The sequence below is a fragment of the Rhinoderma darwinii genome, chromosome 2 (assembly GCF_050947455.1).
Source record: "Rhinoderma darwinii isolate aRhiDar2 chromosome 2, aRhiDar2.hap1, whole genome shotgun sequence".
In the NCBI taxonomy this organism is placed as follows: Eukaryota; Metazoa; Chordata; class Amphibia; order Anura; family Rhinodermatidae; genus Rhinoderma; species Rhinoderma darwinii.
The window spans coordinates 75274116-75299307 of record NC_134688.1 but is presented as its reverse complement, the minus strand read 5'-3'; the positions used below and the strand labels follow the sequence as shown (position 1 = coordinate 75299307).

At 41.7% G+C, this 25192-nt stretch overlaps 1 protein-coding gene across 2 annotated transcripts in view; it reads left to right on the top strand.

The window, feature by feature from the left end:
• RNASEH2B (ribonuclease H2 subunit B) overlaps nucleotides 1-25192 on the top strand; it is a 40534-nt gene that overhangs the window by 5906 nt on the left and 9436 nt on the right. For both annotated transcript variants that reach the window (XM_075851779.1, XM_075851778.1), the window contains exons 2-8: nucleotides 860-931; nucleotides 4408-4515; nucleotides 5879-5955; nucleotides 8094-8211; nucleotides 9279-9343; nucleotides 9940-10045; nucleotides 21469-21550. In XM_075851779.1, the coding sequence (XP_075707894.1) occupies nucleotides 860-931; nucleotides 4408-4515; nucleotides 5879-5955; nucleotides 8094-8211; nucleotides 9279-9343; nucleotides 9940-10045; nucleotides 21469-21550 (628 nt within the window). The remainder of the gene's footprint in view (nucleotides 1-859; nucleotides 932-4407; nucleotides 4516-5878; nucleotides 5956-8093; nucleotides 8212-9278; nucleotides 9344-9939; nucleotides 10046-21468; nucleotides 21551-25192) is intronic.

Here is a 25192-nt window from a genome sequence, read left to right as displayed (position 1 = left end):
GGCAGTCAGTACCAGAAGTCCAGGGCACCTCCGAAGTGTGGAAATCCAATGGTATCACCTGCTGTACACGGATGTTGTTACTAAGCATCAGTCCCTTATTTTTGCAAGTGCTTAAAAAAATTCTGAGGTTAAGCCCTTTCAGCTTCGAGCCACCGGTGCGAGCAAGAGCGGTCATTCGAGGATACTGACTGAATGCCACAGGTCTGGCTCCCGGCACACTGGGCAAAAAGCTGATTTTGCTGTGGGTAGCCACAGCAAACCAGACATTTCCCCTGTAGCTGGCAACCATCAAGTCCACCAGAGTCTCTCCCTTCTGTCTCATAGAGGGAGGTCCGAGCATGACAGCATGTCCTAAAAGGGGCAAATGGGCAGGTGTTATTATGAGACGACTCCTCCTTTTATAAAACATTTCTTGTATTTATGTTAGAAATATATTAAACACGTCGTGAAAACTTAGGGCCTGTTCACATCAGTGTCCCCCTTCCGTTGAGGGGTTCCGTCTTGGGTTTCCGTCAAGTTAATCCCTCAACGGAAAGGCAAACGTAAACCTTGGCTTCCGTTTCCCTCACCATTGATCACAGTCGACTGCGCTATTGGTTCCATCAAAACAATGGAACCCTGTCGCAACTGTGACCAACGGAAACCATTAACGTTTCCATCACCATTGAGATCAATGTTGAGGGGCTAACCTGACGGAAACCTCCGACAGAACCCCTCAACAAAAGGGCAACGCTAATATGTACAGGCCCTTACATTTTTATGTCATTTACAGCAGTTTAAGATTTTTGTGTGTATCTGGTAATGATTTACAGTGTGTTTCTGTAACTTTTTTTTTCATTTATTTATTTTTTTATTTCAGATTCCCTTAAAGATGATGCAAAGAAGCCAAGTAGTAAAACATTGTTTGCAAAATTACGCAGTTCCCTAACAGGTGATATTGGCTTCTTATTTGCTGATACTTGTTCTCAACTTTTGATTTAAAGGGGTTTTTAAGGTAGAATATGCCATCAAAGCCTGATTGCATTTTGCGGAGGCTTCATGGTCCATTATTGACTATAATGGGCAGACCGTGTGGCCTCTGAAAAAAGCAGAGAAGAGGAGTTCTGGCATATATATTTTTGTGCTGTTGCCACTTTGATTTAGCGATTGGCTGGGGTCATAGTGGTCAGATCCCCAATGATCTGTCTTTGATGGCATTTCCTATTGATATGCTATTAATGTTTGTTCTGATGCAAACCATTGAGATATGACGCATCCATGCCTGGTGATAGAAGGGTTCCCCGGCCCACTCCATTACAGCAAAGGTCTACATGAAGTGCCCTTCTCAGCTTTGGGGCTCATATACACTGCCATGGAGCCTGTACGGCTCCTTAAGTATTAATCCATACAGCCTTTGAGCACAACCATAGAGACTCCGTTGGACTCTGTGTGTACAGAGATGTTCTCCCCTAGAAGCATAAAAATTTACATACAGAGTCTGATAAAGCATGTTACAATTTTTTACCCCCTCACCCATGATACCTCCCATTCGCAGGACAACCAATCTGAGAAGCTAAGTGAACACACCTCTTCACACCCCCATTCAGGTTTCCTGTACTCCGGATGAGTTGCCGGTAGAGGACTCTCTGAGTCCCAGAAGCATTGGACACTCTTCTAGGGCAGTTGCACTAGAACATACCTTTTCTCCTAGGAGTTACTGGAAGCGTGTCTCTTTTAAGAGCAACCGACAGCCTGGAGCGGGTCTCCTTCCTCATCCCGGGTGACTGTTCCATCTTTGCAGCTGGTGGTTTGTGGCCATGATCGGAACATCTCTGGGAGAGGGTTTCCCCCCTTGCGCACCGTTCTGCTGTGTGAAATGTTTGGCGCAACGTCTAAGCCTGACCAGACAGCAATATAAGGGCTTATTAAGATGAAAGGGATATACGTCTGTGCAACGCGCGTGATTTTCACGCGCGTCGCACGGACCTATATTAGTCTATGGGGCCGTGCAGACAGTCTGTGATTTTTGCGCAGTGTGAGTCCGCTGCGTAAAAGTCATGACATGTCCGTTCTTTGTGCGTTTTTCGCGCATCACGCACCCATTGAAGTCAATGGGTGCGTGAAAACCACGCATGTCACACGGAAGCACTTCCTTGGGACAAGCGGGATTCGCGCAACAGCAGTGAAAAGGATGAATGAAAACAAAAAAGCATGTGGTGCTTTTCTGTTTACAAACATCCAAACGGTGTGTCATAATGATGGCGGCTGCGCGAAAAGCACGCAGCCGCGCATCATACGGGGCTGACACACGGAGCTGTTAAGTGCATGCAACACTTCCAATGTGAGATAAGGGACTTGGAGCGCATCCGAAGCTAGGGGCCTTAACTTTGGCTAAGAACATTAAACACATGGTACCTGTTGAGGTTAAAAGTTCCCTTAGGGGGTCTAAAAAGGCAAATATATATTCCTAGTGCTACTTCTGGGCACACCGGCTTGTCAGATTTGTCAAGACAAGATGATCTTGTTTAAGAAGAAGGTGAATTAGACTCTAATGACGATGTGACGTATAGAACCCTCTTCCTGCCGAGGATACAAACGAGCTATATGTGAAACCATGAATATCGACAACATTAAAGAACCCAGATCCATACAGGTTGTGATGTTTGACGTAATCACTTTTTTTTTTTTTGTCTGTATGAATCCAGCAGAAAAACCCTCTGTATGAAATGGGAGGGGTACATAAGGTACAGTAGAGGGCTCGATCACCTCTATGGAAGCCCTATTACAGCTCTGTAACATACGGTCAGCTGTATTCGTGCCCTGTTATGTTTCGCTACTAACTATGGGGGAAACTGTCATTACCGGCAAACAGTAAGACCCCTTGCACTACCGCACTCCAGAGCATGTATTAGAGGTGATCTGCACTATGAGATGGAATTGTCTGTTGATGCCTTTATTCCATTATTCCATGGTATGCATCAGAAGAATGTTAATTGACCCAGTATTGTTTATTTCAATAAAATATTCTGTACAGGAGAGTACACAGAAATACAGGACATGCAAGTTAGACACTATAGCATGCTACGTTGTAAGTGCTCGGAGCAAGCATATTGCAGATGACAACCAGCACAATGAGAGAAAGTGATATGTAAGCCACAGATTGCTAAATGATTTGTAAGACCAAGGTCCTATTCATCCGTTTGATACTCTGTGATGTTTAGTAGTACCAAGCAACTGCATGCTTATCAACTTTAACTGCTTAATAGAGTACAGCAGGAAATTCATTTTAAATTGTTGCTTGTTGGGATTTTATCACTGGTACCATCTTTTAACCCTTTATATTAACTTATAAAAGCAGAATTGCCATCGTCGTCAGTCTTGCTCATTCTACTTTTACCACATAATTAGTTGTGAAACTCCAGGATCTAAGAAACAAAATAGGGAACTTTCTCCATTCTGTAGCTCTTGCTATAAGGCTGGGTTCACTAGAGCATGTTACGTTCGTAAAGGACGGAACGTATTTCGGCCGCAAGTCCCGGACCGAACACAGTGCAGGGAGCCGGGCTCCTAGCATCATAGTTATGTACGACGCTAGGAGTCCCTGCCTCTCCGTGGAACTACTGTCCCGTACTGTAATCATGTTTTCAGTACGGGACAGTTGTCCGGCAGCGAGGCAGGGACTCCTAGGGTCATACATAACTATGATGCTAGGAGCCTGGCTCCCTGCAGTGTGTTCGGTCCGGGACTTGCGGCCGAAATACGTTCCGTCCTTTACGGACCGAACATGCTCGTGTGAACCCAGCCTAATTTCAATGCCTAAAGGGGTTTTTGCACAATGTTTAATGCCTGCCAAAGTGTGCATTAATCTGTTATAAAGGGATTCCTACCTGCTTTTATATGAAGTAGGCCTATAACTACAATATCACTATAACAGTCTGCACAGTACAAGTACAATCCAAACCTGCTGCTGCTGTGTAAGGTTGTCTCCTCATAAACACCTCTAATATGAGAGCTGCTGCTCCCACTCACTGAGGAGCGCATGTACAGGAGAACAAAAAAATGCCTTGCTTATAAAACCGGAGAGAATGTACTGATACATTAATTACAATATTTCTAACACCCGTCAATGATTAAAAGGCTTTTTAATACATCAGAATATTCTCTTAGGTTGGTGCTACACTGGCTTTTTGTAGCGTTACACTCAATAGTTTCAATAAGGCTCTGTTCACATCACGTTTATGCTCTCCGCCGAGTGTATATGCTTGAATATATTTGTGACCCACCCAAAATTCAATGTGTATAGGGGTAATTGTGGGAAGATAAAATTACATCTGCAACTTTAACGCCAATTTTAAAGCGCTTGAATTGCCGTTTCTTTTTAATCAAATAATGTGGAGTTGCTAAATCTCAATTCTTGTGTATTCATAGATAAAGGAGCCATGTTTTTATTTATCAACGCTGGGCAGCAGGTCTGCGAAGTGAAAACTTTTCACGAGGAATTTCGATCATGGTTTATTGGTCAGACCGTTCAAGAAGGTGAGATGAGAATTTTTTTTTTATTCTATTAATGCAGATACTAGAGTAAAAATCAATAACTACTAAGAGCTAAATGATGAAAGGGGTTCTAGAATTGAATATCCTAAGGCTTAATGAGCAAATCATGCATAAGCCTTGGTATCTGGAGCCATGCTGACTGCAGTTCATCCCACATTTGCTGGAGGGTGGATGAAACAATTCTCCAGACCAGAACGCTGCCGCCACCGGCTTGTGTTCTTCCAGCAATGGTTGCAGGGTGTTTGTTCTCTGGGGTTTCTTGCCTGATGTGCCAACATCCATCCGTTTGAAGCAGAAAGCGTGACTCATCGGAGAAGGCAAACATTTGCCAATCATCAGTGGTCCAATTCTGATACTGCGGTACAAATTGAAGCCATTTTTCCAATGCACCTTTGTTAGCATAGGAACCGTGACCATCCGGCTGCTTCGGAGCCCTATACGCAGTAGGGTTCCCTGAACTGTTGTTTTAGACACACGTCTGGTAGCCCCTGGTTGATTTTCACGGTGAGTTGCTCCAATGTAGCGTGTCGTTCCGCCCTCGCGCACCTTCGTAGCCGACATTCAACGCTCACATCAATGGCACGTGGTGCTCCGCAGTTTCCACGTCAGTAATTCCCAATGGAGCCATTTGTCCAATCACGATACACTTTCACCACCGCAGCACACGAGCAGTTCACAAAGTGCGCTGTTTGAGATATACTGCCTCCCTTGGCCCAAAAGCCAATTATCATCCATTTTTGCAACTCTGATAAATCGCCCCTTATACCCATGACCACTACGAGTGATATGTGTTCAGACAGCCTATCGCACACCTTATATACCCACCAAGTCAGCCCACGACACATCACTTCCTTCAAGGTCTAAGCGCTGCCGACGTCGAATGTAGGAGGTGGTTATAATAATGTGGCTCAACTGTGTAGTATCATAAACACACAAATAAGTAAATCAGGCTTGTCATATTGTAGTCATTTTGCCACTGGATGCCAGTTGGGGCATTTTTCATATTCTGATTTCGGCTTCGTTCACATCTGTGTCAGGGCTCCGTTCATGGGTTCCGTCAGAGCTTTCCATCAGGGGAACCCATGAACCAAACAAACTGAAAACCATAGGTTTCTGTTTGCAACACCATTGATTTCAATGGTGACGGATCCGTTGCAAATGGTTTCCGTTTGTCACCGTTGTGCAAGTGTTCCGTTGTTTTGACGGAATCAATACCGTAGTAGACTGCGCGATTGATTCCATCAAAATAACGGAAAACATAAAATTATACTTAGACTCATTTTTTAATATATCCCTTGAATGTGATAATGGCTTGTATCAAAAATAATTATATATTTGTTTCTAGATGGCAGATTACTGTATGCAACACCGGTGGATCCTCTGTTTTTGGTGCTGTACTATCTGGTGAAAGCTGACAAAGAGGTACGGTATAGAACAACTATTTGTGACCACCGGATTTTCAGAAGAGCGAGAAAACGCTTGATCTCTTATCAACCTTCTAGATACATTGGAGATGTTTCAAATTGTTTCTAGTGCTTCTATTCCAGCCACAGCAAGCTTTAAAAGTAATGACTTATTACATAAGTCCTTGGCAGTGAAAGGGTTTATTCATCGGTTTATATAATGTCCAATAACTTTGAAAGCCTAAGCATTTTGTTATCAAATGATCATACAGTTGCATGAAAAAGTAAGTGAACCCTTTTGGAATTAGGCTTCGTTAACATCTGCGCTAGGGCTTCGTTCCGTCTGAGCTTTCCGTCAGAATGGAACCCTGATTGCCGGAAACCTAAACCATAGGTTTCCGTTTCCATCACCATTGATTTCAATGCAGAGAAACACAAAATAGGCAGCACATCCAGTAGTACGTGTTTAGAAAAGAAAGCGCTTTATTCAAGGCTTGAAAGGCTCTAGGACATTGAGCCGAAACGTTGCATTTGGGCTAATAAAGCTCTTTCTTTTCTAAACACGTATTACTGGATGTGCAGCCTATTTTGTGTTTCTTTGCAAGTTTGGGGATGATGGTCAAATCCGTGGGATCTGCACCCAATTACTGTGACCAGTGCTGCTAGACCATGGATTGTTTATACTATTGATTTCAATGGTGACGGATCCAGCGCCAATGGTTTCCGTTTCTCTCCATTGTGCAAGGGTTCCGTCGTTTTGACTAAATCAATAGCGTAGCCGACTGATTTTTAGCTGTAAGTGAGATCACGCTGTGCGAGTAAGTCCCACAGAAACTTTACTGAAGGGTCGGGAGTGTGAATAGACATCACATCCTGGCTGAAAGCAATGTCTATTCACTCTCAAGACACTTCGCTAAAGTTAATGTGGGGGTATGTCACAGCACAGCGTGATCTCGCAAGATCATGCTGTGCTGCGATTACAGCTAAAAAGGAATGGAGAGAAGTGTATGACGCTGATTGATCAGCAATGGAAAATGGACAAGGAGGCAGCACTTCCAAAAAAGACAGCTTTAATAACCCGGGTGATTAAAGCTGTCTTTTTTGGAAGTGCTGCCTCCTTGTCTATTTTCGATTGCCCAATATTGAGGACCGTGGACCAGGCATGCACCCATCTGTAGTCCAGTGCTGTGGAATTCTTCTCGTTTGTACCACTGATTGGTCAGTGTCATACACTTCTCTTTACAACGTCCAGTTGGTAAAAAGATTAAAAAACGCCCAGTTGTCTATTATGAAACGAATTAGCATAAATCTAAAATTTTTCAAAATAAAAACCACTGTTCTCTACATTACAGCGCCGATCAGATTATGTAGGAGATAGGGCACTTATAATCTGGTGACAGAGCCTCTTTAATGACTTGTATGTAGATCCCCTTTAGCAGCAATCATCTCCACCAAATGTTTCCTGTAGCTCCAAAAATGATTTGCACAACGTTGAGAAGGAACTTTTTCAACCATACTAACTGTAATTTAGGACTATTCCTCCCTACAAATGTGTTTCAGTTCATTAATATTTCTGGGATGCCTTGCTTGCACAGTCATCTTCAGCTCATGCCACAGTATCTGCATAGGGTTAAAGGGTTTGTCCAGGCACGGGGCAGCTTTTAATACTGATGACCTATCCACAGGATAGGTCACCGGTATATGATTGGTGGCGGTCCAACACCCGTATCCTGCACCGATGGCTATGCAGTGGTTAGTGCCGGAAGCAGATTGCTCCGGTCACAGTATAGCAGCCGTGCTGCAGTAACCCAGCATGGCTGCTATACAGTGTACGGAGCCTTCTGCTACCGACCACTACATAACCTTCAACTGCATTTGGGCGCTGGAACAGCTGATGAGTGCGGGGTCACGGTGTCAGACCCCCACTAGTCCTGTATACTACACATGACAGTTTAATTCCCATATTTCTAGTCCCAGCATTACCTGTGTATAGGTTTTACACCATGTAGCTGAATCATTTCTTTATAGATGTAATTTGTTTAAGGAAAGTGTTAAGCTGGGCCTAGTCAGACCTAGATTATATGTCAATTTAACTGTCAGTTATTTTATTATTTGTCATTACCATTAATTGAGTTAATTTTTCTTTCCCCTTTTAAGCAAGGAAAATTTCAGCCGTTGGAACAAATTGTGGTAGATGAAGAGTTTCCATCATGTAACTTGTTACTGCAGTGCACACAAGTAGCACAATCACTCCATCGTGTCACAGAAGAAAAAGGTAATAACATTTAAGTATCTAAATTTTGGCGCATCTAGTCTTGTTCTAAGTTTATCTAAATTTTAAAGGGGTTTTCCAGGACTTGGGTATTGATGACCTATTCTTAGGATAGGATCGATATTAGATTGTGGGGGTCTGACCCCCGGCACCTCCACTGATCTCTTGATTGGTAGGGCGACGCCGCTCAGTCTATCGTTGAGGCCTCTTTGTTGCTTACCAGGCACAGCTCCGTACATTCGGTAATGGCTTTTCATGATACTGCAGCTTTGAACCAGTCAAATGAATGGGACTGAGCTGCTGTACCAGGCACAGCCACTACCAAATGTAAGGTGCTGTGCCTAGAAAGTATCTTTCCTGTGGGGGTACTGGGAATCAGACCCCCACCAATCTGATATTGATGATTTATACTGTGGAAAGGCCATCAATCTCCAAGTCCCAGAAAACCCCATAAGGATAGTATTAATAAATCTGCCTTGGTATTTCCTAAAACTGTCCTCGAGTAAAAAAACGGGGGTGTATTAAAACGTGGCAGTTTTGTTGCTTCTTTTTGTGCAACTTTTGCAAAAATTTGTCATTGTTTTTAACGGTTTTACGATAATCGTGACCAAATAGTTCAGACAAAACCGTCACATATAAATACAACTGGCCAGGTATCGAGGATGTCCTTGCACAGGTTACTTGAATATTATCACTAAGACTGGGTCCACATTGTGCGTTTTTAGCAGTCCTTTTTTTTTTTTTTGGGTTCTGGTTGATTAACTCCCGTTGAGTCATTGGGGTCTTATCTACTGAAAGAAATGCACATGCAAAAAAAAAACGCACAGTGTGAACCTAGCATAAATAAAGATTCCTCATTAATGTTTTTGTTTTTTTTCCTCTTCTATGTGAAATCCGCAAGACCTTATCTGTTTGGCTTCTTTGAGGGCTAGTTTGGGAAATACTGCACTAAAAGGATAACACTACTATTACAAGTGTACTTTACTTATTTTATATGTACCTATTGTTTATGTCGATTTTCAGCTCTTTCATCCACTGGGGCTTTGTTTTTTTTTTCATTGTTTTCCTAGAAATTGGCAGCAAAAAATTTTACAGATACAGCAAAGAAAAGACTCTTGAATGGCTAAAGAAAAAGGTGACCTTTAATTACTGTCTTAGTGTAGGTTAAATTAAATAACGAAAAAAATAAAATATATTCTAACGTTGTAGAGACCTATAGGGTCCTCTTAAGCGGCCCGACGTGGGCCTTGTAAACGAGCGCCGATCAACAAGACAATTCGTTGATTAGCGCTTATTTACTCCTTTCACAAGGAGCTATGTTTGGGGACGAGCGATCATTACTACGATCGCTCGTCCTCATACATTTCTATCATTTCAGCAGCACGTCTTCATGTTTACACAGGGAGATGTGCTACAGCGATAATATTTCCTGCAGCATAAACGATATGCTCGTTCATCGGATGATCTTTGCCTTGTTTACACAAGATAATGATCGGGAACGAGCGTCTATTTGAACGCTTGTTTGCCCAATAATTGGCCCGTGTAAAAGGGCCTATAGTAAAGCCTTTCAATAGCATTTTCAAAGTGATTTGAATTTTGTATTTAGTAATCTAATGTTCAAAAAGTTACTTTATGTTCCACAACATTCTCTTAATTTTGCTTTGCCTTTACAGATTACTGAAGAATTGAATCGTAACTCTTTAATAATGTGTTGTGATCGTGTTTCTATAGGTTGATCAGACTGTTAAAGTACTGAAGGACAGTGACTTATGTGTAGGGGGAACCACACAGTCAGCCAGCTTTATCCGGATTAAACAGGAATCTGACCTCAAAGAAGGTAAATTAAAGTTAACTGCGCTATTGATTCAGTCGGAAACCTACCAGAATGGTGACGAACGGAAACCATTAGCGATGTTTCCGTCACCATTGATATCAATGGTGACTGAAACGGAAGCTGTGGTTTAACTTTCGGTTGCGGGGTTCACCCGACGGAAACCTACGACGGAACCCCGGAACGGAAAGCGAACGCTGATGTGAACAGGCCCTAAAGGACACAAGACATTCGATGACCAAATACATACAGCATGACAACAGCACAATGTTGCAGAATGTACGGAAAGCAAATAAAGGATGAAAGCTATATGAAGACCTCAGATTGACATGAGGCAATACAAATCTGAGAAAAATATGTCTCGGCTCCACCAGCTAGGAGCAAGGCACACCACGTAACCAAAACATAGAAGCTACAAAACTAACCGCAAACCGTTGTTGCGTAGTGCGGTAAAACAACAGATTCTCTTTAACCCCTTAGTGTCTAAGCCTGTTTTGGCCTTGTGGACACAGCCGATTTTTGAAAATCTGACGTGTCACTTTATGTGGTAATAACTCCAGAAAGCGTTTGCCTATCCAAGCGATTCTGAGATTGTTTTCTCGTGACATGTTGTACTTTATGATACTGAAAAAATGTCGTCGTTAAATTCAATATTTATTTGTAAGAAACGCCAAGATTTAGAGAAAATTAGCAAAAATTTGCATTTTTCTAAATTTAAATGTATTTACTTGTAAAACAGATAGTAATACCACACAAAATACTAGTTTATATTTCCCATATGTCTACTTTATGTTTGCATAGTTTTTTGAACATTCTTTTATTTTTCTAGGAAGTTACAAGGCTTAGAACTTTAGCTGCAATTTCTCATATTTTCAAGAAAATTTCAAAAGCCTATTTTTTCAGGGACCAGTTCAGTTCTGAAGTGGCTTTGAGGGCCCTATATATTAGAAAGTCCCCAGAAGTCACCCCATTTTGAAAACTGCTCCCATCAAAGTATTCAAAACAGCATTCAGAAAGTGTTTTAACCCTTTAGACGTTTCACAGGATTTAAAGCAAAGTAGAGGTGAAATGTACAAATTTCATTTTTTTTCTTCTAAAATTCATTTGTAATACATTTTTTCTGTACCACAGAAGGTTTTACCTAAGAAATGCAACCCAATATTTATTGCCCATATTCTGCAGTTTTTAGAAATATCCCACATGTGGCCCTAGTTAGATAATGGAGTGAAACACAGGCCTCAGAAGCAAAGGAGCACCTAGTGGATTTTGGGGCCTCCTTTTTTTAGAATATATTTTAGGCACCATGTCAGGTTTGAATAGGTCTTGTGGTACCAAAACAGTAAAGACCCCCAAAAAGTGACCACATTTTGGAAACTATACCCCTCAAGGAATTTATCTATGGGTATAGTTAGCATTTTGAACCCACAGTTTTTTTGCTACATTTATTTGAATTAGTATGTGAAGATGAAAATCTACTTTTTTTGTGAAAAAACGTAGAAATTTTAAATTTTTACAAGGAATAAAGTAGAAAAAACACCCCAACATATGTAAAGCAATTTCTTCCGATTATAGCAATACCCCATCTGTGGTAATAAACTGCTGTTTGGACCCACAGCAGGCCTCAGAAGAGAAGGAGCACCATTTGGATTTCTGATTTTGCTGGAATAGTTTTCAGTGCCGTGTCGCGTTTGCAATGCATTGGAGGGATGAAAACCGCGGAAACCCCCCAATAGTGACCCCATTTTGGAACCTACACCCCTCAAGGAATTTTTCTAGGGGTAAAGTTAGCATTTTGACCCCACAGTTGTTTTGCTGAATTCATTGGAATTAGTCTGTAAAGGTAAAAATCTACTTTTTTTTCTGAAAAAACTTAGACATTTTTAATTTTTACAAGGAATAAAGGAGAAAAAGCACCCCAACATTTGTAAAACAATTTCTCCTCATTACGTAAATACCCCATATGTGGTAATAAACTGCTGTTTGGACCCACACCGGGGCTTAGAAGGGAAGGAGCGCTATTTGGCTTTTGGAGCTCAAATTTAGCTGGAATAGTTTTTGGGTTTCATGTCGAATTTGCAAAGCCCCTGAGAGACCGAAACAGTGGAAGCCCCCCAAAGTAACCCCATTTGGGAAACTGCACCACTTAAGGAATCTATCTAGGGGTATAGTGAGCATTTAGTCCCCACACGTCTTTTGCAGAATTTATTAGAATTAGGGCGTGAAAATTAATATCAACATTATTTCCACTAAAATGTTGAATTTTTTCAATTTCACAAAGGATAAAGGAGAAAATGAAACCCAACATTTGTAAAGCAATTTCTCCAGAGTACGGCAATATCCAATATGTGGTCATAAATGCTTTTTCATTAGAACGTAATTAACCCTTAGCGAACTGATTCATGTTTTGCTTTTTTCTTTTTCGTTTTTCCTCCCCGCTTTCCGAGAGCCACAACTTTTTTATTTTTCCGTCAATAGAGTGGTGTGAGGGCATATTTTTTGCGGGACGAGCTGTAGTTTTTATTGGTACCATTTTTGGTACATAAGACTTTTTGAGCACTTTTTATTACATTTATTGGTAGAGCGAAGGTGACCAAAAAACTGCGATTTTGCAGTTTAAAATTATTTATTTTTCACAGCGTTCACCGTGTGAGTTAAATAATGGTATATTGTAATAGCTTGGACTTTTACGGACGCAGCGATACCAATTTTGTGTATTTTTTTTATTTTTTTACATTACTTTAGAGAAAAAATGTGAAAAGGGTTTATTTTTGGACTTTAAATATTTAATTTTTTCCACTAATAATAACTATTTACTTTTGTTTTTACATATTTTATTAGTCCCCCTGGGAGACTTGAACCAGCGATCGTTAGATCACTGGTAGAATACACTGCAATACTAATGTATTGCAGTATATTGTGATTTTTACAGGCTCCTGTAACAGCGTGATCGCTGTTTCTGTCCGTTAGTCCCGGGTATCAGCTGTAATACACAGCTGACACCCGCAGCGTATGGCGCGGGCTAAGCGCGTGAGATGCTCCATATATCACCCCCCACACCACGACATGCTATTAAGTCATGGTGCGCGAAGGGTTTAATGCGCAGCAGATGGTGCAGAGTGAAAATTACAATTTTCCACTGATGTGTCATTTTAGTGCACTATATGTTGTGCCCAGTTTGTGCCACAAATACCACATAAAATATTAACCGGGTTCTCCCGGGTATGGCGATGCCATATCGGTGGACGTAAACGGCTGTTTGGGCACGCTGTGGGGCTCAGAAGGGAGGGACGCCATTTGGCTTTTGGAGCGCAGATTTTGCTTGGTAGTAGCTCTGGCGTTTTGCTGGTATTTCAGTTTATAATGTGGGGGCACATGTAGGCTGGGCAGAGTACATCAGAGGCATAATAAGAGGGTATAATAATGGGGTAAATAAATAATAATCCACAGATATGTGGCCAGTGTCGCACTTATAAATGGCACCCGATCTTATCCGCTTTTGGAATGCTCTGTACATTTTGCATCGCCATAATCTGGGAGCCGGAACTTTTTTTATTTTTTCACCACCGGAGCCGTGTGAGGGCTTATTTGTTGCGGGACAATCTGTAATTTTCATTGATACCATTTTGGGGTACATGCGATTTTGTTGATCACTTTTTATTCAATTTTTTGGCAAGCCAGGTGACCAAAAACCATCAATTCTGACAATGATTTTTATTTATTTTTGACGGCGTTTACCCTGGGCTATAATTTACTATTATACTTTATTCTGCGGGTCGGTATGATTATGGCGATACCAGATGTATATAGGTTTTTTTATGTTTTGCAGCGTTTGCGCAATAAAATAACTTCTTTAGAAAATAATTTATTTTTTGTGTCACCGTATTCTGAGAGCCGTAACTTTTTTATTTTTCAGTCAAAAAAGCTGTGTAAGGGCTTGTTTTTTGCGGGACGGGTTGTAGTTTGTATCGGTACTATTTTGGCGCACATGCAACTTTTTGATCACCTTTTTATTACATATTTTAGGAGGGATGGTGACCAAAAAATAGTGATTCTGGCATTGTTTTTCGTTAATTTTTTTTGCGGTGTTCACCGTGCGGGAAAAATAATATTATAGTTTTATAGTTGGGGTCGTTATGAGTAATTTTTTTTTACGTATTCATTTTTTTCCCTATAATAAAAGACTTATAATAGGAAAAAAAGCAGTTCTTGTTTATATCACTAATAACTTTTATTTTTACACTTTTTTTAAAACATTTTTCTTTTTACTTTTTTCACTTGTCCCACTAGGGGACACTTAGGCTATGTTCACACGGAGTATTTTGGGGGAGGAATATCTGCCTCAAAGCTCCAAACGGAATTTTGAGGCAGATATTCCTCCCCCAAAATACTCCGTGTGAATAGCAATGATCGCGCCGTTTTTCGCCCGCGGCCATTGAGCGCCGCGGGCAGAAAACACGCTTTCTCCTGCCTCCCATTGAAGTCAATGGGAGGTCGGAGGCGGAAGCGCCCGAAGATAGGGCATGTCGCTTCTTTTTCCCGCGAGGCAGTTTTACTGCTCGCGGGAAAAAGACGCCGACGCCTCCCATTGAAATCAATGGGAGGCGTTCTCGGGCCGTTTCTGCCGAGTTTTGCGACGCGGTTTCCGCGTCAAAAAACTCGGCAAAAGACCCCGTGTGAACATAGCCTTAGACTTGCAGCTCTGATCGCTGCTGGAATACATTACATTACACACGTAGTGTAATGCATTCCAACTGTCATTGTGACGTCACAGTCACACTGACAGGAAGCCTACGACGACCACCCTCCGGGTGGTCCTCATAGGCTTCTGTACATGGCAACCCAGAAGCCATTGTCTGGTGTCCGGTTTCAATGGGTACCATCGCCAGCCCCCGTGATTTCACGTGGGGGCTGCCGATCGGCGCTAAACACCTTAATTGTGGCGTTCAAAATCGAGCGCCGCTATTAAGGGGTTAACTGCCGATATCAGCGGCGATGGGCCGCTGATCGGCAACGGGGAATGCAGGGCAGACACCCTGCACAGTTAACCGCCGCTGCGGTGTAGCGCCGCGCGGCGGTTAACTGTCAAAGCACAGACGTAACTGCACGTCAAGTTGCGCGAACTTACTGCTCACCTCGACGTACAGTTACGTCATGGTGCGTTAAGGGGTTAAAGAGGACCCGTCACCAGATTTCACAATACAAACTGCATACATTATTAAATAGATCTTAGACCTGATGAAGCTGCTGTAGGAAAATCTAAGTCCATAGCTGTATAGTATATGCATGAGACCAAGTATATGCATGGTATAATTTCAATCTCCTACCAACGAGAGCTGACAAGCTCCTATCAGTGCCCCTCCTCCTCTGCACCATGATAATTTCTCACACATGCTCAGTACAAGCTGCAGTATCCCTGGCTCTTGGCTCTTCTGTTGGGAGAGCATGTCTTCAAGCAGCAATTTTAGTATGTAATTACATCTTCTAACTCCATCTGCCTCTTTCCTTTTACTGCAAAGATAGGAAAACTGCAGCTTGTACTGAGTATGTGTAAGATTTCAGCAGGGGGGGCACTGATAGGATATTGTCAGCTGTAAATGGGAGTAGTACTAATAGTAATACATGGCCTTATGTATATACTTTGGCCCATAAAATGCTCATTTTATTATCAGGCAGGAAAATTTGAGAAAGGATTATACAGCCATTCCGACTTGGATTTTCACAGTAAGTACACCAGCTTCATCAGGTCGAAGATATTTATTTATTAATGTATGCAGTTTGTATTGTGAAATCTGGTGACAGATCCTCTTTAAACCCTTAGTGACCACTAATACGCCTTTTCACGTGAGTCACTAAGGGGCCTTAGGCTAAGCTGACGCCTTTTCACGTTCGCCTAGTCTAAGTCCTGCACGTGTCTCCCATGCAAGCTGGGGCTCTGCTGTCTGATGACAGCTGAGCTCCTGCTCCAACGCCCGCGATCGAAGTTTACTTCGATCGCGGCCGTTTAACCCGTTAAATGCCGCCGTCAATAGCGACCGCGGCATTTAACTTTGTTTACAGAGGGAGTGCGCTCCCTCTGTCACCCATCGGCGGCCCGCAAATGCAATCGCGGGTCTCCGATGGGGTGTCATGGCAGCCGGGGGCTTGATAAAAGCCCCCAGGTCTGCCCTGGACATATGCCTGTTAGGACGCGCCGGAGGCACGTCCTAACAGATTGCCTGTCAGATTTACACTGACAGGCAATAATGCTCTGGTATACGAAGTATACCAAAGCATTATAGCAGCGATCTGAAGATCGCACAGTAAAGTCCCCTCGTGGGACTAGTGAAATAAATAATAAATGTGAAATAAAGATTAATAATAAAAATTACAGTAAAAAAATAAATCCATTTTTTTCCATAAAAAGTGGTTTTATTTAGTAAAAGTGTAAAAAATAAATAAAAGTACACATATATGGTATCGCCGCGACCGTAATGACTCCATTAATAAAGTTAATATGTCATTTAAACCGCAAGGTGAACACCGTAAAAAAAAAACGCCAAAAACAATGGCGAAATTGCCATTTTTTCCCATTGCTTCCCAAAAAAGTAATAATAAAAATGAATCAATAAGTCCCATGCACCCCAAAACCGCACCAATCAAAACTACGTCTTGTCCCGCAGAAAACAAGCCCAAAAAATCACTACATTGATGGAAAAATAAAAAAATTACAGCTCTTGGAAAGCGACGATGGAAAAACAAATAATTTTAGTTCAAAAGTGTTTTTATTGTGCAAAAGTCGTAAAACATAAAAAAACTCTACATATGTGGTATCGCCGTAATCGTACCGACCCATAGAATAAAGGTAATATGTTATTTACGTCGCACAGTGAACGGCGTCAATTTAAACAATGGCGGAATTTCAGGTTTTTTTTATAATCCCCCCCCCCCCAAAAAAGTTAATAAAAGTTAATAAAAAAATTATATGTACCCAAAAATGGTGCTATTAAAAAGTACAACTAATCCCGCAAAAAAACAAGTCCTCAGACAGCTATGTAGACGAAAAAATAAAAAAGTTATAGCTCTTTGAATGCGACTATAGAAAAACAAATAAAATAGCTTGGTCATTAGGGCCTAAAATGGGCTGGTCACTAAGGGGTTAACTTTAGTTGGATTCTGTATTAAAGGGGTATTTCCATCCTAAACATGTAGGGCATATCCACAGGATATGCCATAAATTCCTAATTAGATTAGGGTCCAACTTCTGGGACCCTATTCTTTAGCAAGAATAGGGGGTCACATGACCATCATTTGCCAATTCATAGCTGCCTTGCTCCCCATAGAATTTAATGGAGAGTTGCTATGGTAAAGCCATACAAGCAGCACGCAGCCACTTCTCCATTGAGTTCTACGGGGCACGGCAGATGCCGTGAAATCTGTGTGTCGATGTCATTGGTCTCCCTCCTACTCCTGATCAGCACCTGAGTAACCTTGAAGAAGCAAACATTTATTTTGGGAGTTTGTACAATTGTCTGATTATTGAGTAGTACGTTTTATGCAGTTAAAAATTTACCTCTAAAAATAATCGGTCACAGTTCAGTTTTCACCCTATGGGCCTTTTATTCATATGCACAAATTGATGGGTTTACAGGCTTGTTTATTTTTATTTCCCCTTACTGCAAATGCGCTTGCTTTGTATTTTCTGTCAGATGACATCCAGATACTTAAAATTATCTTTGATCTAGTTGCAAAATAATACATAGATATTTGCTAGGATTGGAAGACGAAGCATTGTTCCCATCCCAACAAAATATAATCCTGCTAGTCTCTGTGATGAGTCTTCCTTTCTGCTTAGATACTATTATTACACTGTGATTAGATCAGATCAGATCAGGCTGAATGGATACAATAGTTCTAATTACCTATATATAGCAATTGGAAAATCCAGTCAATGTCCCAAGTCTGCATATAGTATACTAACCATTGCTTGATGTAATTCAGGTTATTCATTACAATTTGCTAGAGTGTACTTTTTATCATAGTTTTGTACATAAAAAGTTGGAGATGGATAAGATCTCTCTGTAAAACTGTCCTCCTTAGTATGAAATTCCGCAAAGGTCCATAAACTGGATCATCTTATATTTACACAGCTCTATAATACACCCTCTCTAAAAATTCCAGGTCAGGCTTAGGTTAAACAGATTCTTGTATCTTCTAACCTGAGTATAATAACTGACTGTGAAAAAACATGTGCGAAAGCCCCTTCAGTTCTTTAAATGGACACTAACTTTTTAAACAACTTCTTGTAATCTAATAGTATACCTGATCTATATCAACTTTGTCATTTACTTACTGTTAAAATTTAGTTGTTTAAAGAGGCTCTGTCACCACATTATAAGTGCCCTATCTCCTATATAAGGAGATGGGCGCTGTAATGTAGGTGACAGTAATGCTTTTTATTTTAAAAAAGATCTTTTTTCACAAAGTTAGGAGCGATTTTGGTTTATGCTAATGAGCTTTCTTATAGCCCAAGTGGGCGTATTTTTACTTTCGACCAAGTGGCCGTTGTACAGAGGAGTGCATGACGCTGACCAATCGGCATCATGCACTCCTCTCCATTCATTTACACTGCACTAGCGATATAGATATATCGCTATGTGCAGCCTCATACACAAACCCTAACATTACTACAGTGTCCTGATAATGAATACACATGAAATCCAGCCTGGACGTCATGTGTACTCAGAATCCTGACACTTCTGACTCTTTTTTTTGTGAGATTCCGGCAAGTGAAACCAAATCTCGCTTACCTCCGTGATCTCGCGAGATTTGGTTTCACTTGCCGGAATCTCACAAAAAAGAGTCAGAAGTGTCAGGATTCTGAGTACACATGACGTCCAGGCTGGATGGTCATGTGTATTCATTATCAGGACACTGTAGTAATGTTAGGGCTTGTGTATGAGGCTGCACATAGTGATATAACTATATCGCTAGTGCAGTGTAAATGAATGGAGAGGAGTGCATGACGCTGATTGGTCAGCTTCATACTCTCCTCTGTACAACGCCCACTTGGTCGAAAGTAAAAATATGCCCACTTGGCCATTAAGAAAGCTCATTAGCATAAACTAAAATCGCTCCTAACGTTGTGATCGTTTTTTTTAAATAAAAAGCATTACTGTCACCTACATTACAGCGCCCATCTCCTTATATAGGAGACAGGACACTTATAATGTGGTGACAGAGTCTCTTTAATTCATGCAAATTCTGTGTGAAATTACTGCCACTAGGTGTCTCACTTCCTGTAATATGCTGTCCACCACCTGTTAAAGTGTAGCTAAATGTTCGACAAACTTCTGACATGTCATAAGTTTGTAGTGGTGGGGGTCCGAGCACGGAGACCCCCACCAATCGCTAGAACGAAGCAGCTGAAGCGTTTGTGTGAGCGCTCAGCTGAAGCATTTCTGTTCGGATTTTACCAGAAAACCAATGTATCAGAGTACGGGCTCATAGACTTTTTATTGAGTCTGTACACCGATACATTTATTTACGGAAAAAGCCGAACAGAAACGAATCAGCCGAGCGCTCACACGAACTCTTCAGCGGCTTCGTTCTAGCGATTGGTGGGGGTCTCAGTGCTCGGACCCCCACCAATACAAACTTATGACATGTCAGAAGTTTGTCGAACGTTTAGCTACAGTTTAAGCAAAATCCGTTCCTAGTTATAGAGCAGAGGAGACAGACTGCAGGAAGTGTTGGGGGAGGGGTGCGGGAGTGCCACTTCACTGCCTGCCAATACAAGTCTATAGAGGGGGGAAGAGGCAGCAGAAGCAGAGTTAGTGAAAGAGGGGCAAACACACACACACACACACACACACACACACACACACATGCAACAGCTGCTAGGAAAACTTTTTTAACCCCTACCTGCACCACGACGTAATAGCACATAGTGGTGCGGGGGGGGGGTCACCCGCTCTGTACGCAGTTGTGTATTACTACTGAAACCCTAATGAAGGCCCCCAGGACTGCCTTTCTCCATCTCCTGTTAAGCACTTAACAGAAGCCTGTAAAAATGACAATACACTGCAATACATTAGTATTGCAGTGTGTTGTAACCGCGATCTAACGATTGCTGGTTGATGTCCGCTAGGGGACTAATAAAATGTGTAAAAAAAAAAAGTTGAATAAAGTTTCTAGTATTGTAAAAAAAAAATATATGTGTGTGTGTGTGTGTGTGTGTGTATATATATATATATATATATATATATATATATATATGTGTTCAAAAACCCCACTTATTCCCATTTTTCCTCTACAGTAATGTAAAAAATAAAATTGGTATCGCTGCGTCCGTAAATGTCTGAGATATACCATTATTTAACCCGCACGGTGAACATTATAAAAAATTAAACTCCCAGAATTGCTGTTTTTTGGTCACTTTATAATGGTACCAATAGAAACTACAGCTTGTCCTGCTAAAAATAAGCCCTCCTATCGCTCAATCGACGGAAAAATAAAAAAGTTATGGCTCCCAGAATGTGCGACAAAACACAAGTTTTATTTTTAACAATTAGTTTCTTCCTTGTAAAAGTAGTAAAACATTAAAAAAAAAAACTATAAAAAAATTGGTATTGCCGTAATCCAATTGACTGGTAGAATAAAGTTAACATGCTATTTTTACCATACGGTGAAAGACGTAAAAACGGAACCCCTGAAAAGATTGAGGAATCGCTGTTTTTTTCCTATTCCACCCCACAAATAATATTTCCCTGGTTTCCTCATGCAATATATGGTACAATAAATGGTGCCTTGAAAAACGACAACTCTTTCCGCCCTCATATGACTTTATCGATGGAAAAATAAAAAAGTTATGGCTTTTGGATGGTGGAGAGGAAACAAATTAAGAGAAAATCACCAAAATTGAAGGGAAAGGGTTAAAAACAAAATGCTACAACATTTAAAAAATAACAAACAAAAACTCTCTTTTACTGACTAAAATAAAATATTCTATTTAAGGCAATGGAAACCAGACATGGTTGGTCCTAACCCCTTTACTACTGGCCGATGAGTACCCATGCAGGACTTCACTCACCAAAGGAATTTCATCGTTCGCTAACAAGTGGATGATGAATTGGCCCAAGGGTCGTGGTAAGGGTGGTAAGGGTGTGGATAGGGAAAACAAGCAACAGGCCCTCCAGGGTGGCAAAACCTGGCACCGTATTGTTAGGCTCAAATTTGATACAAGTGGTGGAAACGATCACTAGTACTCAGGAGACTACACATCTGAGACTCAACAAAACCTGAACTCTTCAGAGTAAACATAAACTTGGCCTTTATGAACAATTTAAATAAACCGCAAGGACGTGCGCAGCCTTCACATGTAGGAGCTTTACATAGAAACTGCGTGCATTGTTTTAGTTTGCCTCTTATAACATTCATTTCCGTTTGCACAGAGGACTACGTGCGCTACGCTCATGGACTGATTTCAGAATACATTTCCGAAGATCTCCGTGATGAGCTGTCTGCTTATTTAAAGTAAGGGCAAAACCTTGTTTCCCACATCTAATGTAATGGAAAAGTATGTATGAATCCCACTTTAACAGGAATAAGGTTCTGCATTCAAAGCTGATAAAAGGTTCCTTCAGACACATGCACTAAAATCCAGATTGGTTCTTCTCAGCCCATGTTTGCTTGTTTTTTTGGACCATTTGCCATAGGGTTACGTCACAGCTGGAAAGAGGAAGTACGGGCTGAGCCCGCTCTATGCTCCGCGGGTGTTGGCTGTATATTACAACTGACACTTCACTGTAAGGCTCCATGCACACGACCGTATTTTTCATCCGCAATTACGGACCCATTCATTTTTATTGGCCATGGACACCTTTCAGTATTTTTACTGATGGGTGTCCGTGCTGAAAAAATGATAGCACCTGTCCTATTCTTGTCCGTAATTACAGCAAAGACTCTCCCATAGAAGCCTATGGGAGCTTCCGTAAATACGGTCGGCTACGGATGTGCATCCGTATACTGTCCATATGTAAGGAAGCGTTTCTATGCAACAGCTGATGATATTTGCATCCACCCTCTTTATTTTATTTATTTTTTACAAATCCGTATTTACGGACTCTATTTCGGGATAGATGAAAATACGGTCATGTGCATGGGGCCTAAAGGGCGGGATTGGAGACCACTCCGATCCTGTCTGTTTACCACTTAGATGCCGCGGTCAATAGTGACCGGGACATCCTATCTGGTAGAAAGAGGGGTCGGCCCCCTTTGATAGCCCATTGGCCCTCAATGCTGATGGCTGTCATGGCAGACTTCTCACTTCAGCCAACCTTCTGCTTCTATTAAGCCCTATTAATAGGAACCGGAAAAAAACACAATATACTGCAAAGTTTTATGTAAAGATTATATACTCCTAATATGGCTGACTAACAGCATTAGGGTAAGTTCACACAGAGTTTTTTTTACGCGAGAAACGTGCCAAAAAAACGGCCAAAACTGCCTCCCATTGATTTCAATGGGAGGCAAAGGCGTTATTTTCCCGCGAGCGGAAAAACCGTCTCGCGGGACAAAGAAGTGACATGCTTTATAATCGGGCGTTTACGTCTCTGACCTCCCATTGGCATCAATGCGTTTTTTCCCACGGCACGTGCGAAAAACGCTGCGAAAATTGGCATGCAGGCAGAGCAAAATCTGCCTCAAAATTCCAAACGGAATTTTGAGGCAGATTTTCTGCCTGCAAAAAACTCTGTGTGAACCCAGCCTTATTGGAGCCATAATCGTATCTAGCTGCCATTCAGGAGTTTCCATCATTGGAGCATAGAAGCACATGCCATCATAGAGTTCTCAGATGTATACCCTCCACCCCTTATTATACTCGCCACACCGCTAACAACAAATGTTGCTAATGACACCTCTGAATTATTCCAAATAACAGACTCCGCCCACAGACGCAGTTGTGCAATCTTGCAACCATTCCCCAATGTTGTGCTCATTAAGACATACGAGATAATTACTAGTCGCAGCACGTCGCTAGAATTCCCACTACCATTATGCACATTATACACAGTCGATTCACATTATTATGACCACCGCTAATATCCAGAGTAACCGCCGTGTGCAGCACGGACAGCAGCTGGACGGGCTGGGAGTGACTCGATAAGGTGCCGGTAGGTTGTCTCAGGTATCTGGTGCCTCGCTGACTGCAGTGCATCCCACATTCGCTGGATGGTGCGTGGGGGAGGATCCATAGAGCGAACAAGACGATCGAGGTGGTCCCACAGATGGCCAATTGGCTTCATGTCTGGAGAATTGGGGAGCCAGGGAAGTACTTGGAAGTCTTGGTTGTGCTCTTCCAACCACTGTTTGACATTTCTAGCCGTGTGACATGTCGCATTGTCTTGCTGGAAAAATCCATCTGCCCCAGGGAAGACAAACCTCATGTATTTGGTGGACGTGATCTGCGACGATGGATTCATAACCAAATCGGTTCAGAGTGCCTTCCACATGGATGAGTGGGCAGAGAATGCCATGAAAAAAATGACAGAGACCATAACGCTCCCACCACCGGCTTGTGTTCTTCCAGCAATGGTTGCAGGGTGTTTGTTCTTCGATGTTTCTCGCCTGACACGCTAACGTCTATCCGTTCCATGAAGCAGAGTGACTTGTCGGAGAAGGCAAACCTTTGTCCATCATTGGTGGTTCAATTCCGATACTGCTGTGCAAATTGAAGCCTTTTTCCCGATGCACCTTTGTTAGCCTAGGAGCAGTGACCATCTTCGGAGCCCCATATGCAGTAGGGTTCTCTGAACTGTTGTTTTAGACACACGGCTGTTAGCCCCTGGTTGATTTTCACGGTGAGTTGCTCCACTGTAGCGTGTCGTTCGGCCCTCGTTCACCTTCGTAGCCGACGTTCACCTCTCGCATCAGTTGCACGTGGTTCTCCGCAGTTTTCACGTCCGTTATTCCCAATGGTGACATTTTTCCACTCACGATGCACTTTCACCACAGCAGCACACCAACAGTTCACAAAGTGCGCTGTTTGAGAAATACTGCGACCCTTGGCCCGAAAGCCAATATTTATCCATTTTTTTAATTCTGATAAATCGCCCCTTACACCCATGACCACTACGAGTGATATGTGTTCAGACAGCCTATCGCACACCTTATATACCCACCAAGCCAGCCAACTCCACATCACTTCCTTCATGGGCTACGCGCTGCCGACGTCGAAAGTAGGAGGTGGTCATAATAATGTGACTCAAAACTGTGTATTTTTTATTTTATTAGGTCCTTTAACCCCTTCCCTCTTTGGCCGCTTTTGACCTTCCTGACAGAGCCTCATTTTTCAAATCTGACATGTTTCACTTTATATGGTAATAACTCCGGAATGCTTTTACCTATCCAAGTGATTCTGAGATTGTTTTCTCGTGACACATTGGACTTTATGTTACTGCCAAAATTTGCCCGATACATTCAGTATTTAATTGTGAAAAACACCAAAATTTTGCGAAAAATTGCAAAAATTTGCATTTTTCTCAATTTAAATGTATCTGCTTGTAAGACAGGCAGTTATACCACACAAAAATGTTGCTAACTAACATCCCCCATATGTCTACTTTAGATTGGCATCGTTTTTTAAACATAATTTTATTTTTCTAGGACGCTACAAGGCTTAGAACTTTAGCAGCAATTTCTCACATTTTCAAGAAAATTTCAAAATGCTATTTTTACAGGGGCCAGTTCAGTTGTGAAGTGGCTTTGAGGTCCTTAGATATTAGAAACCCCCAATAAATCACCCCATTTTAAAAACTGCACCCCTCAAAGTATTCAAAACAGCATTTAGAAAGTTTCTTAACCCTTTAGACATTGCGCAGGAATTAAGGCAACGTAGAGGTGAAATTTACAAAGTTCATTATTTTTTTCCAGAAATTCATTTTGAATCCATTTTTTTTGTACCACAGAATGTTTTATCCAAGAAATGCAACTCAATATTTATTGCCCAGGTTCTGCAGTTTTAGGAAATATCCCACATGTGGCTCTAGTGTGCTACTGGACTGAAGCACCGGCCTCAGAAGCAAAGGAGCACCTGGTGGATTTTGGGTCTCCTTTTTATTAGAATATATTTTAGGCACCATGTCAGCTTTGAACAGGTCTTGTGGAACTAAAACA